The sequence below is a fragment of the Erinaceus europaeus genome, chromosome 10, assembly GCF_950295315.1.
Source record: "Erinaceus europaeus chromosome 10, mEriEur2.1, whole genome shotgun sequence".
In the NCBI taxonomy this organism is placed as follows: domain Eukaryota; kingdom Metazoa; phylum Chordata; class Mammalia; order Eulipotyphla; family Erinaceidae; genus Erinaceus; species Erinaceus europaeus.
The window spans coordinates 99855747-99869224 of record NC_080171.1 but is presented as its reverse complement, the minus strand read 5'-3'; the positions used below and the strand labels follow the sequence as shown (position 1 = coordinate 99869224).

At 50.7% G+C, this 13478-nt stretch overlaps 2 protein-coding genes across 4 annotated transcripts; one reads left to right on the top strand and one right to left on the bottom strand.

Annotated features, from left to right (window-relative positions):
• Positions 1–42: 42 nt before the first annotated feature.
• On the top strand, positions 43–1939 carry PTRH1 (peptidyl-tRNA hydrolase 1 homolog). 2 transcript variants are annotated; one of them, XM_007528874.3, is made up of 5 exons: positions 43–168; positions 653–872; positions 1148–1247; positions 1442–1487; positions 1587–1939. In XM_007528874.3, the coding sequence occupies exons 1-5, from the start codon at positions 70–72 to the stop codon at positions 1770–1772; spliced, it is 651 nt and encodes a 216-aa protein (XP_007528936.3). In that variant the 5' UTR covers positions 43–69; the 3' UTR covers positions 1773–1939. The 2 variants fall into 2 exon arrangements, with proteins under 2 accessions (XP_007528936.3, XP_060056195.1); XM_060200212.1 differs by having other exon boundaries at positions 52–168; positions 574–872.
• Positions 1840–10459, bottom strand: CFAP157 (cilia and flagella associated protein 157). Of its 2 annotated transcripts, XM_060200211.1 has the most exons (9): positions 10270–10459; positions 6565–6836; positions 5825–5978; positions 4335–4602; positions 3747–3877; positions 3361–3511; positions 2860–3026; positions 2527–2707; positions 1840–2027 (listed from the first exon to the last, which is right to left on the bottom strand). In XM_060200211.1, the coding sequence occupies exons 1-9, from the start codon at positions 10422–10424 to the stop codon at positions 1956–1958; spliced, it is 1551 nt and encodes a 516-aa protein (XP_060056194.1). In that variant the 5' UTR covers positions 10425–10459; the 3' UTR covers positions 1840–1955. The 2 variants fall into 2 exon arrangements, with proteins under 2 accessions (XP_060056194.1, XP_060056193.1); XM_060200210.1 differs by having other exon boundaries at positions 1840–2707; positions 10270–10457.
• Positions 10460–13478: the final 3019 nt, after the last annotated feature.

The window sequence follows — 13478 nt, the reverse complement described above, 5'->3', positions numbered from 1 at the left end:
GAGGCGACCGCTATTGGCCGAGGTCCGGATGACGTCAGAGGCGGGGTTAGGGCAGTGAATAGAGGCAGCATGTCGCCTCCACCTGGCCTGGTGAGGGCTGGAGTGTGGCTGGGTTCAGCCATGAGCCGGTGTGCGCTGGAACCCCGACCCGCGGGGAAGCGGTGGCTGGTGAGTGGAACGGTGGGGGCTGGGGGCTACAAAGGAACTCCGGGGCCTTGGATCCACTTATACCATTCTCTGCTAGGCACAGTTCAAGTTCCATTTGTTAGCTGTGTTTTTAAAGGCTTTACTCAAATATTTATTAACCAGACTGGGAAGGAGAGGAAACCAGAGCATCACTCTGGCAAACGTGGTGCCAGGGATCAAACTTAGGACATTCTTCTGCGAGGTGCCCCCATGTTTTACCACTGCACATCTTCCCAGGCTTCGTCCCTCTTATCTAGAAAATGGGTCCGCTACTCCCAGCAGGTTCCACACTTTGAGGTGTTCGGCCCCTGCACCAGGGCGCCCTCCCTTCCCAGCCCACAGGGCTCCAACAGCTCTGGAGTCCTCATGTCTGAACTTCTTCCCTAGTCCCACCCAGCTTTCCTCTCCGCTTTGGGTCTCAGCGGATGCTGTAAACTAGTGAATGGCGACAGCTGTGCTCCCGCAGGTGGCCGGCCTGGGGAACCCCGGGCTGCCCAGCACTCGGCACAGCGTGGGCATGGCAGTGCTGGGGCAGCTGGCGCGTCGGCTGGGTGTGGCGGACAGCTGGGCCCGGGACCGGCGCTGCGCCGCCGACCTCGCCCTGGCCTCCCTCGGGGATGCCCAGGTGGTCCTGCTCCGACCACGGAAACTCATGAACGCCAACGGACGCAGCGTGGCCCGGGCTGGTGAGTTGAGGGCACCAGGTTGGACCGGCCTGGAGGGCACAGGGGCAGAGAGGAAATTCTGGGGTGGGACAGACTGTCCGCCCCCTCCAGTGTCTGAGTTCCAGTCGCTGCCTGACTTTGGGTACTGTGGAGCCTCCATTTCTTTATAGGTGAAGTGTGTGTTGTGTAGGGGTGGAGGTATTGTTTTTTTTAGCTGTTCTTATGGGAGCCCAGAGTTGGGATAGCCCCCACTGGGCAGATGAACAATAACCAGGCTCTCCCTTGTCCTGTGCAAGCGGAGCTGTTCGGTTTGGCTGCTGAAGAGATCTACCTGGTGCACGATGAACTGGACAAGCCGCTGGGGAAACTGGCTCTGAAGCTGGGGGGAAGCGCCAGGTGAGGTAGAATGGTGCAGCTGGTCTCCTAGCTGGAGTACAGGTACAGGTGTACCTGTACAGGGTACAGGTGCTGACCTCAGCCTCAGCAGCCGGTCGAAGTGCTCTGACCCTCGCTTGGGCTGGGAGGGGTGGAAGGGTGCCAACCTACCAAAGCGTTTAACTGCTTCTTTGCTTCTTCCATATTCCTTGAAGGGGCCACAATGGCGTTCGTTCCTGCATAAGCTGCCTGAACTCCAGTGTGAGTTTGCCCCTCTGAACTGCATGGGTGGTGGGGGGGGACCACGCATCCCCGACAATCCTCAGCAAAGTCCCCTGCACCTCTCCGGCTTCCCCACAGGTAATGCCGCGGCTGAGGGTGGGCATCGGACGCCCCTCGCACCCTAACACAGTGGAGGCCCATGTGCTGGGCTGCTTCTCTGCCGCTGAGCAGGAGCTGCTGCCTCTGCTGCTGGAACGCGCCACTGACCTGCTGCTGGACCACATTCGTGAGCGAAGCCATGCGCCACCCGCCTTGGTTCCCTGACACTGGTGCCCATGGCTGCCCACAGCTGTTCAACTGCCCAGCCACATCCACAGAGATGCCATGCCAACCGGTGGTATCTATATTTAATAACTCTTCTTTGGGCCACCCCAGGCTGCCCATGGATTAAAGGGGGAGCTGTTGCTGGATAGTCCATTCCTGGAAATAGGGGTTGATCTCTGTGTCTTATTTGGAAAGCAGGGAAACTGAAGGAAGACTAAACGTTTTGAACTTTTTTGCAGAATCAGAAGTGTGCACCTGAAAGGTTAAACATGGCAGTTTGGAGAGTGAGGCAGCCTGGGCAGGGCTTCCCAACTTTCCCCTGCCTGAAGAGATGGTCCTTTAAGCTCCTGTTCCTGAGGGATGTGTGAATCTGCCTCAACCCTCTAAACCTGGCCACACCTTTCTTTTTTTTTTTTTTTGGTTTGGTTTTGTTTGTCTGCTTTTTGTCTTCACTGCTCCAATATGATTTTTCCAGATAGACACAGTAACATGGGGAAGGAGAAGACACCACAGCACTGAAGTTACTACCTTCAGTATGGTGGAGGCTGGGCTCCAACCTGGGTCACATGCATGGCAAAGCAGGTGCACTATCCCAGTGAGCTATTTTGCTGGCCACTTCAACCCATTTTACAGATGGGAAGCAGAAACCTAAAAAGGTCTGAGCAGACCCACACAGCTGCAGCACGGTAGAGCTCTGACCTGCACCCAGGGCTTCCTGACATCTTGCTGCCTCTGGAGCCCCTGGCACCCTCACCTCAGAGGTGCTGTGCATCCGGAAGGCTCCCACTCGGGTGGTGTGTGAGAGCAGCCTGAGGTCTTCAGGGTTGGGTGGGATGTGAGCCCGGCGCGGCACAAGCCCCAGGTCCCCTGGCTGGTAGGATGTGGTGGCAGATAAATGCTGCAGAGACCTCATCTGGGGGAGCTGGGTGCTGGACCTGGTGTGAGGGATAGGCTGGTGTTATACTTGGATTTCACAGATGTGGAGGCTGAGAGCTAGTGGGGCTTGGGGAGCAGGATTCTGGCCCTGTATTGGCTGCAGGTGGCAGCAACACTGTCCCCCTTAGGTCCCACAGGATCTTTCACCCACCTTTTCTTGGGTGGGCTGGCTGGCTGAGTCCCCTGACGAGAACACACAGATTCCTGGGGACTGGTGACCACAGTGGAGCTGAGCATGGCCAGCAGCTGCTGCAGCATCTCTCTCTGCTCCAACTCAACCAGAGCAAGGAGGTCACTCTCATCATCTGGCTGCATTTGCTGCAGGGGTGGAGTGGGTCTGTGGGATGTGGGCCCAAAGCAGCCCCCACACCCTGCTCTGGTACACTCCAGTCACAGTGCCCACCTTCTCAGCATTCCCTGGCTCTGTTAGAGCCCCCATTCAACAAATGGGAAAGACTGAAGCCAGAGGCCACTTGGGGCCTCAGAGAAGGACTCCAGCTCTTCCAAGACCTCAAAGGAATCTTTGGAGTCTAGATTCAGAAAAGGACAGACTTACCAAGAATTTCTCAGGGAAAGACTTGAGACCTGTGACACTGGCCCATCTCCCCAGGATTCCCCCCCCCCCCTCAGTTTCCACCTACTTCCTGTTCACCTGCAGAATGCTCTGAAGGAATGTGGTGGCCCTGCCCAGAGCTGATACCATGCTTGCCCGAACCGACTGCTCTTTGGTCAGCTGCTGCCGTAGCTGCTGCACCTCGGCCTGCTGCTTCTCCAGCTGCACTTTCAGCTGCTCTTCCAGGCTCCTGCATGCAGGACCAGGATGGGTCAGCCACCTCCTGCTCTGGGGTGATGGGTCCTGCCTTCTCTTTAGCCCACAGCCCCTCCTGCAGTCCTAGGCCTCAGCTTGTTTGAAGGCCTCTGGCCCTCTGGGAGAGAGAAGACACTGGCCATTGTCAGGTGGTCCTAGGGATGGCCTGCAGCCTGGCCTCCCTTCTCTCTCACTCCTCCTCCTGCCTTGCCCTCCCCACCTGCCCCTACCTCAGTGCCTGGTTTTCCTGCCACTGCTGCTGGAGGTTCTGCTCCTGCTGACTCAGATGAAGCTGTAGTTTCTCCACCTCTTCTTTGATCTGCTCTTGCTCCTTGCACTTCTCAGTCAGCATGAGGATCATCTGCCGGGGGTGGGGAGAGCTGGGGGTGATCCCTGGCCCTCGGTCAGCCTCCTCCCCCACCTCCAGACAGTCCAGGGATCACCTCATTGTTTAGGAGGGCCAGCCGAGCCCCCCCCCCAAAAAAAAAAAAAAGCCCAGAATTCTCTCCAGACAAAGCCCCCAACTCCTGGATGGGGGGGGTGGGTCCTGCTTTAACACAGTCTGGGGAATTTAACGTGATTTTTGGCTAGTTTTTTTGGCTCCAGCATCTCTAAGTGCCAAGTGGGGATGAGCTGCATCCCTGGTGCTCTATGGGCATTAAGAAAAAGACAAAAGCAGAGCTGGGGTCAACACCTTGCAGCCCCCTAGTACTGTCTCCCTGGTGACTTGGTTTCTAGCCTGGGCCCACCCCTGCCAGGCTGTGCTTGTTCTGAGGCCAGAGTCTCAGAGATCCCTGATGAGGGCCTGGCGGGCACACCTTCTGGTGGGTTATGCTCTTCTTGGCCATGATCTTCTGGGAGCTTTCCAGCAGTTCCACCTGCTTGTGCAGTAAGTGCTGGGCACCCTTGAGCTGCTCGTTCTCCTGCAGCAGCTGCATGCCATGCTGGGAGATCTTGGACAGCTGCAAGGTCACCGTGTTGTTCTCCGTGATGGTCCGCTTTGTCGTTTCCCACATCTGGTTCGTGGCCACTTTGCGAAACTCGGTGGCCACCATGTTCACCCGCTGGATGATTTCCTTCCTCAGTCTAGAGGGAATGTGAGGGGCAGTGGGGAGGGTGGGCGGAGCTTTACTACCCCCCCCACCAATGTGGGGGTCCCCAGAGCACTTGGCCACCTCCATGCTACTCCCCAGGAGGGGCGGGGGCGACACACAGGCAGGAGAGTGCTCCCTGTAAACTCTGCACCTTGGGGGTGTTGAGTCATGTCAGTGTATTTTACTAATTAAATATTAATATATATTAAGTGTATTTTAATATATTTGTAAGATATGTTGTTATATTACTATGTTAAATAATGGATGTTAAATTAATGTAACAAAAAAGTGACAAAAAGTGGCACATACAGGGCCAGCCGGTGGTGCACCCAGTTGATTGCACACATTACCAAGCAAAAGGACCCAGGTTTAACGCCATAGTCCCCACCTTCAAAGGGGACACTTCACGAGCACTGAAGCAGTGCTGCAGGTGTCTTCCTCTCCCTCTATACCTCCCCCTCACCTCGCAATTCATGCTCTGTTCGAGTTTTTTTTTTTTAAGAGAAAATAAAGTGGCTGCCAGGAGCAGTAGATTTCTCATGCAGGCACTGAGCCCCCGCTGTAACCCTGGTGGTAGCAATAAAGAAAGAAAAAGAGGGAGTCGGACGGTAGTGCAGTGGGTTAAGCACAGACGGTGCAAAGCATAAGGACCGGCATAAGGATCCCCGTTCAAGCCCCCGGCTCCCCACCTGCAAGGGGAGTCACTTCACAGATGGTGAAGCAGGTCTGCAGGTGTCTGTCTTTCTCTTCCCCTCTGTCTCCCCTCCTCTCTCCATTTCTGTCTGTCCTATCCAACAACAATGACATCAATAACTACAGCTATAAAACAAGGGCAACAAAAGGGAATAAATAAATATTAAAACAAGGAAAGAAAGCACATATTTGGATGGTGTGTTGCTTTACCATGTGTATGGCCCAGGTTTCAACCTTCATTGAAGGAAGCTTTGGTGTTGTGGTTTCTTCTACTCTTGTCACTTGAAAAAATGCAAATGAAAGCGCAGGGGCTCTCCAGCTTCATTATGAGAACTGGAGCTAGGGGGCTTATTTATTTTCTTCCACCCTCCATAAATCAGCCGGGATTCTGAGGAGCAGCAGGCTAGGGCAGTCAGTAAGCAAGTGCAGTCTCCCCACTTAGAAACTGAGATAGGCAGAGACCCTAGGCCTGGGCTGTGCCCGACCTGAGTGTCTCAGGGCACTAACTTGTGGCTGCCCACCTGTCCTTGTCCAGCACCGACTTCTTCTCTAGATTGTACATGTACTCCTTGTATTCACTCTCCTGTTTCCGTAGTTGGTCCTCCAGAGATGCATACTTCTCTGTGAGCTCCTCTTTCTGCAGCCGGAACTCCTCCAGGGCTGCCAGCTTCCCCCCTGCCCCACCGAAGAATAGAGCCTGGTGAGGGGCCACCTTGGAGGGGCCTTGAGTCATGTCCCTCCTTTCCACGTCCAGTCAGTCCAGTTGGGCCACCCCCATCCCTATCAACACACATCATGCTTGTACCTGCTCACCTTTTTGCCTTAGTCTGGAATGCCCTCCCTTTTTCCCTCCACTGTCTTGTTCAGGGGGCACCTCCTCTGAAAAGCTTGTTGGAGACTCCCATTTCATGATGTATGACAGTGACAAAAGCCACCTCTAGGCCAGTTCTGTCACGGAGATATATGACACCTCATCCAATGGGAGAACCTCATCCAATAGCAGAGCCTGGGCAAGAAGGCTCACCTTGTCTGCCGCATAAGAATGTGGGGACAATTACAGAAGAAAACGTGTGGGAAGTAGCACACAGCTATTGCAAATCCAGGAAGATGTGATTTCCCAGAGGAGAGAACAGAGTCAGAGAGAAATACTTTTTCTGAGCTGCAAAGATTGGCCAAGGTAAGAGCTGGGATTTGAGTGCAAAGAGCCTTGAATTCCCTGCCCCTGTGGGGTGGGCCCCAGGCTCGCCTTCCAGCCCCTCACCAAGGATGATGTTCTCCGTCATGAGCTGGTCCTTGGTCTCCTGGAATTCGTGGCGCACCTGGGCCAGCTGTGTTTCAAAAGCGTCCTTCTCTATCTCCTTGGCCAGCTGCAGGCTCTGGAGCTGCTCGTTGAGCTCTGTGATTTCGTCCACCCGCTGGTTGAGGGTGCGCTTGAGAAAGGCAACGATCTCCTTCTTGTTGTTAGCCAGCTGGTCATACTCCTGGCGGAACAACTTCTCCTGCACAGATAGCTCATCCCACTTCCGTTGGTACCTTCAGTGAGGGCAGGGGTGGGCAGGCGGGAGAGTAGCCCAAGAAGAGGAGGTGAGTAAGCCAGGCCTCTAGGGCAGCTGGGCCTGTTCCCCAGGGCCCTCCAACTAAGGGGTGCTGAGGTGCTGGAGGTTGGAATCCAGCCTCATCTCCCACTGTGCTCATGGTCTGCACTCATGACCACAGACTAGAAGTGCTCACAGTACTTTATACTCATTACATCAGTAGCCCCAGAGGGCAGAGCCTTTGTTATAATCACAGTACTGTCCTCAACTCCTAGGACAGTACCTGGTGCTAGGAGTCATCCAGTGAGTGTTTGCTGAATCCTCACAAGAAGTAAGGTATTAGGGTCAGACAGTAACTCACTGGGTTAAGCACACAGTGCAGGGCACAAGGATCCCGGTTTGAGCCCCCGGTTCCCCACCTGCAGGGGGTTCGCTTCACAGGCAGTGAAACAGGTCTGCAGGTGTCTTATCTTTCTGTCTTCCTCTCTGTCTTGCCCTCCTCTCAGTTTCTTTCTGTCCTATCCAACAACAATGGAAAAAAAAAAAAAAGATGGTAGTCAGGAGCAGTGGATTCATAGTGCAGGCACTGAGCCCCAGCTATAACTTTGGAGGCAAAAAATGAAGTAAGGCATTGAGTTGGGGAGATAGCATGATGGTTATACAAAAGACTTCCATGCCTGAAATACCAAAAGTCCCAGGTTGAATCCCCCAGGACCCTAAGCCAGAGCTGAGCAGTCCTTTGGTTAGGAAAAAAAAAAAAAAGTAAGGCATTATAGGTGCTACAATTATATGCATTCTACAGATGAGAAAACAGGCTCTGAAGGTTAAAGAAGCTACTAGATAGTAAGTGACAAAACTAGAACTGGAACACAAGTCAGTCTGGTCCCAAAATCAAGGCTCTTAATCACAGTACTTAGGGCCCTGCTATCTCCCTCGTGTCTGTGCTTCCCGACCCCAAGTTGTGCCTCTCTTATCCTGTGCCTCAGGTGAACCATGGTGTAGCCTCCATGGCTGGCCCCCACTGGAAACTAAGACCTGGTGCCATATGCCGTTGCTTCACTTCTTCACTTGGCAGTCCCTTGTCCCTCGACCTCCACTTCTTGGGGCTTGACAACTAAATGCCAGCAACTGCTTCCCAGTGGGCTGGGCGGTGGCACTCCTGGTTAGACACATAGTACTAAGCACTAGGACACACGTAAGGACCCTGGCTTGAGCCCCCCCACTTCCCTCTGCAGTGGGGGACACTTTACAAGTGGCAGAGCAAGTCTGCAGCTGTCTTTCTCTCCCCCTCTCTGTCTCCCCTCCAATAAAAATTTAAAAGGGGGGGGAATGGCCGCCAGGAGCCATGGATTTATAGTGCCTGCACCAAGTCCCAGTGATAACCCTAGAAACAAAATAATAATAGTAGTTGTCTCCCAGTGGCAGAGGACCTAGGCTGGGGGTGAGAGTGTTTTTACAGGACACTAAGAAATTTTACACATGTACAAATTATCCCCAAATACTTGTAGGTTTTCAAGATTCGCACATGAAATAGCATAATGGTCATGCAAAAAGACTTTCATGCCTCAGGTAGGTTCAATCCCCAGGACCACCATAAGCCAGAGAACAGCATATGATTGGTTTACGGGTTCCCAGTAGGATGAGTGATCACGGTTATTTGGGAAGATGCTTTACTTCATGCATTACTCTCTCAGCATCTTCTAAATAATTACTGCATACAGGGTCTGTGAGGTGCAGAGATGAATGATCTACTTAGAGCAAAGAAGTAGCCTAGAGTTGGACAGTCAAGGGCCAGACATTCTGGTGCCTCTTTCTGTAGGTATCCTCCCCTCCCTGAGCCTCAGTCTCCCCATCTGTGTAATGGGGATATGTTCAGGAACTCTGGAACTGTTTTTAAGGATACAGCACAGGGCCTGCTGAGCATACACAAAGGACTCAGTATTACTACAGCATCATCTGAATGGGGGAAGGACAGCCACTCAGCCTCAAAGGGTTTTGTCTTTGAATGGTCACCCTGAGGCTAAGCTAGTGTAGCACAGTCAGAAGGAAGCTAGTTTTAAAAGAAGGATGATGGAGCCAGCTGGTGGCACACCCTGTAGAGCACACATGTTACTGTGAGCAACGACTCAGGTTTAAGTCCCTGGTCCCTGTCTGCAGGGGGGCAACTTCACAAGTGGTAAAGCAGAGCTGCAGGTGTCTATCTTTCTAACTCCCCTTCTACACTCAATTTCTCTCTGTTCTATCAATAAGCAAGCAAGTAAATAAATATTAAGAAAAAGAACAATGATGAGCAAGGGAATGTATTTCTGAAGAGTTAGCAAATCTTCCCCCACCAGTTTACATTTGGGGAAACTGAGGCCCAGCATGGACAACTAGGCTTAGCAGCTGGGTATGTCAGTGGGGCACAGAGCATCGAGATTCAGGCACTGTGGTTCAGGGTGGGGCCAGGAAGCCCCTATTTCTAGTTCACTTCATTGACTGGTAAATGGTCACTGCCCTGGGGAATGTGTGTGTGTGTGTGGTGGCGGTGGGGAGCAGTGGGTACTTGCCTAGCATAGGCCTGCTAGTTAGCACTGGGACCCAGAACATGAGGAGTCAAATTCGGTAGAGAAAGCCTTTTTCCCCTCAAAAAGTGAGATAAGCCAGAAAGAGATGAATGAATTTGGGATGATATCACTCATGGACAGAAGTTGAGAAATAAGAATAGAACAGGGAAACATGGAGTCGGGCGGTAGCGCAGTGGGTTAAGCGCACGTGACACAAAGTGCAAGGACCGGCCTAAGGATCCTGGTTCGAGCCCCCGGCTCCCCACCTGCAGGGGAGTCGCTTCACAGGCGGTGAAGCAGGTCTGCAGGTGTCTGTCTTTCTCTCCCCCTCTCTGTCTTCCTCTCCTCTCTCGATTTCTCTCTGTCCTATCCAACAACGCCAACATCATCAACAACAAAAACTACAACAACAAAACAAGGGCAACAAAAGGGAAAATAAATAATAATAAAATAAAATAAAATAAAATAAAATAAAATAAAAAGAACAGGGAAACACAAAGCTGTGGTGTATTACACCAAAGTAAAGGACTGGGGCTGGGAGTGTGGGGGTGTGAAAGGACACTTCCAAATCCTGGTGCATGATGGTGGAAGAGGACCCAGGCTGGGAGTGGGAGTGTTTTTACAGGACACTGAGAAATTTTACACATGTACCAACAACTGTATCTACTATGAACCATTAATTCCCCCAATTAAAAAAAAAAAAGAAAGAAACCTCCCAATGTTATCTATATGGAAACTGAGACTGGATGGGGGGCGGTATAGGAACATCCCCTGGGGGCCAGAGCACAGCCTAGGACTCCCTGTCGGAGTCTGCATGGCAGCCAGCCTGGACTTCTCACCCAGCAGAAGTGGCTTCCCTGACAGCCCACCCACCCATCCACCCACCGGGCCAGCCGGCCTTCCAGGTCTCGGATCTGGTTATGGTAGAGCTCCTTCAGCTCTTCGATAACAGATGATTCCATGGACTTGACTGTGCCACCTTTCTTCTTCTTGACCTCGGGCTCTTTGGACCCCTTGCTGCCCTTCTTTTTGGGAGCCATTGCTAGTGGCAATCACTGTGCAGTCCCCTTTAAGAGGCCAGGTGGTTGCTAAGGAAGTCAGTCCCATACATAGCAACAGCCTGAGGAATGAAACTGGGCTTAAAGGAACCCTGCCCTCTTCTTGGCAGAGTTGAGCAACAATGACCTGCCTGGCCCAGAGCTGAGCAGTGCTCTGGTTAAAAAAAAAGTAATAATAGTGCTCTAGCATCTCTTATGTCTGTCTCACTGAAAAGCCAGCTCAGAGAGGTGACAGGAAAAAAAAAAAAAAGCCAGCCAACTAAATAAGTAAGCAGCCAAGAAAAACAATCACCCCCATGGTGGATCAATACTTAAGAGTTGCTACACAATACTATATGTGTGTGTATTGTTGTTGTTGTTGAATAGAGACAGAGAGAAATTGAGAGAGCAGACAGTAATAGGGAAGGAGAGAGACACCTGCAGCCCTACTTCACCACTAATGAAGCTTTCTCCTTACAGGTAGAGGCCAGAGGCTTGAACTTGGTTCCTTGTGAACTTAACCAGGTGTGCCATTTCCTGACCTCTACACTACACTATCTAAAACAGGTGTGGGGAACATGTGGCCAACAGACCATATACAGCCTGAGAAGACATTTGGTCTGGCCTGGTTAGAGCAATTGGAGTTTTCTTACAGGAACAATAAGTGCTCATTTTCAAGTTGATTATTTTGTGTGGCCCAAGAATAATGTTTTAAACATCCAAATGGCTCTTGGCAGAAAAGAGGTTCTCTATTCCTGGAATTCTAGATTCTAAAAAGCCCAGATTTCAACACAAAGGCACGAATAAGGCAAAGAAATATGAAAAGTAAGATACCTACACTGGGACAAAAGAATTTTATTAAGAATATCAATAAAAGAATATAAATTATTAAAAAGAAAGGGAGAAAGAAAGAAAGGATGCTTCGCATTACCTGGAAACATGACCAATAGACCAATAGATAGCACTAGGGAGCTCCGTGGGTGGCGGAGCCGCCTTGTCGTTTCCCCCTCTGGCCGCCGCTGCTTCCTCTCCCTTGGACTTCTCTTTGTTGGTGGGAACATCAAAGGGAGCAGCAATTTTGCCTTTTCATTCGCTTGTTTGTTTACAGGTCTTTACTCAGCTCTGGCTTGCAGTAGTATGAGGGATGGAACTGGGGACTGTAGAGCCTCAAGTATGGAAGCCTTTTTGCATCACATTATGCTATCTCCCACATCTGGAGCAGTGATTTTGAAAGCAATTCAATCCAAGGAGTCTCCTCCTAGGTAAATGCTCAAAAGAATACTACCCTGCATCCTCACTCACTTCCGTTATTAGATGTCAGATTTCTCCAAATTCTTCAGACATTGACTTGTTTATATCCACTTTTTTTAAATTCATTTTTTAATATTTATTTATTCTCTTTTGTTGCCCTTTTTTTTTTTTATTGTTGTAGTTATTATTGATGTCGTTGTTGTTATTATTGATGTCGTTGTTGTTGGATAGGACAGAGAGAAATGGAGAGAGGAGGGGAAGACAGACAGCGGGAGAGAAAGATAGACACCTGCAAACCTGCTTTACCACTTGTGAAGTGACTCTCTTGCAGGTGGGGAGCCGGGGGCTCAAACTGGGATCATTCCACCGGTCCTTGTGCTTTGCGCCACTTGCACTTGACCCACTGCACTACCGCCCAACTCCCTCTATCCACTTTTTTCCTTTTTTGCCTCCAGGTTTATTGCTGGTGCCTGCATTATGAATCCACTATTCCTGCTGGACTTTTTTTTTTTTTTTCATTTTACTGGATAGGACAGAGAGAAATTGAGAGGGAAGGGGGAGATAGAAGAGAGAAAGATAGACACCTGCTGACCTGCTTCACTGCTTGTGAATCAGACCCGCTGTAGGTGGGGAGCAGGGGCTCGAACCCTGATCCTTGCCTGGGTCCTTGCACTTATTACTATATACACTAACTGCATGCGTCACTGCCCTGCCCCTCCTTAAGTTTTTTGCAGTCCTGCTCCACCATCCTGTGAAGCTTTCCCCCTGCAGGTGGGGACCAGGGGCATCCTTGTGCATTGTAATGTGTGCGCTCAACTAGGAGCCACCAGGCCCCCTTCCTTTTTTTTCTCTCCACACTTATTTTTTTTTAAATTTTAAATCTGAGCACTGCTCATCTCTGGCTTATGGTGGTGTGGGGGACTAAACCTGAGACTTTGGAGCCTCAGGCAGAGAGTCTGTTTGCATAACTATTATGCTATCTATCCTCCCCCTCCTTTTTTTTTTTACATAGAGATAGAGTGAAAGAGACTATAGCATTGAAGCTTCCATCAATGTGATGGGGGCCAGATCTGAAACTGGACTGTGCATGTGGCAAGCGAGCTACTTCACCTGTCTGTTTATATTTATTTATTTATTTTTATTTATAAGAAGGAAACACTGACAAAAACCATAGGATAAGAGGGGTACAACTCCACACAATTCCCACCACCAGAACTCCGTATCCCATCCCCTCCCCTGATAGCTTTCCTATTCTTTAACCCTCTGGGAGTATGGACCCAGGGTCATTGTGGGATGCAGAAGGGGGAAGGTCCGGCTTCTGTAATTGTTTCCCTGCTGAACATGGGCGTTGACAGGTGGATCCATACTCCCAGCCTGTCTCTCTCTTTCCCTAGTGGGGCTTTATTTTAAAGATTTTATTTATTTATTGAGAAAGGTAGGAGGAAAGAGAAAAAGAACCAGACATCACTCTTGCATATGTGCTGCCAGGGATCGAACTCAGGACCTTGTGCTTATCCATTAATGCCTCATCTACTGCTCAACCTCCCAGACCACTCACCTGCTTCTTTATATCCATTTTTTTTTTAAAGATAGAAGGTGAGAAACAGAGGCAGAGGAGATACAGAGGAGAGGAGAGATAGCACAGCACCTCTTTACCAACTGTGACCCTTCCCTTTTGTGTGGTGGGCTTGAACCCCGTCCTCGCACATAGTAAAGTGTGCACTCTACCTGGTGAGCCGTCTTCTGGCCCCTAATTACTCATCTTTTTAAAAAATATTTTATTTGTTTATTTTGGATAGAGAAAGA

Excerpts from the sequence above, each read along its gene's own strand:
- CFAP157 (XM_060200210.1), bottom strand. The coding sequence starts at position 10,424 with ATGGCTCCCAAAAAGAAGGGCAGCAAGGGGTCCAAAGAGCCCGAGGTC. Across the intron at positions 5,979-6,564 it reads GACGGAGAACATCATCCTTG|GGGGGAAGCTGGCAGCCCTG; the intron begins GTGAGGGGCTGG and ends TCGGTGGGGCAG. Across the intron at positions 2,708-2,859 it reads GCCAGCCCACCCAAGAAAAG|GTCCAGCACCCAGCTCCCCC; the intron begins GTGGGTGAAAGA and ends CCCTCACACCAG.
- PTRH1 (XM_007528874.3), top strand. The coding sequence starts at position 70 with ATGTCGCCTCCACCTGGCCTGGTGAGGGCTGGAGTGTGGCTGGGTTCA. Across the intron at positions 169-652 it reads CCGCGGGGAAGCGGTGGCTG|GTGGCCGGCCTGGGGAACCC; the intron begins GTGAGTGGAACG and ends GTGCTCCCGCAG. Across the intron at positions 1,248-1,441 it reads AAGCTGGGGGGAAGCGCCAG|GGGCCACAATGGCGTTCGTT; the intron begins GTGAGGTAGAAT and ends TATTCCTTGAAG.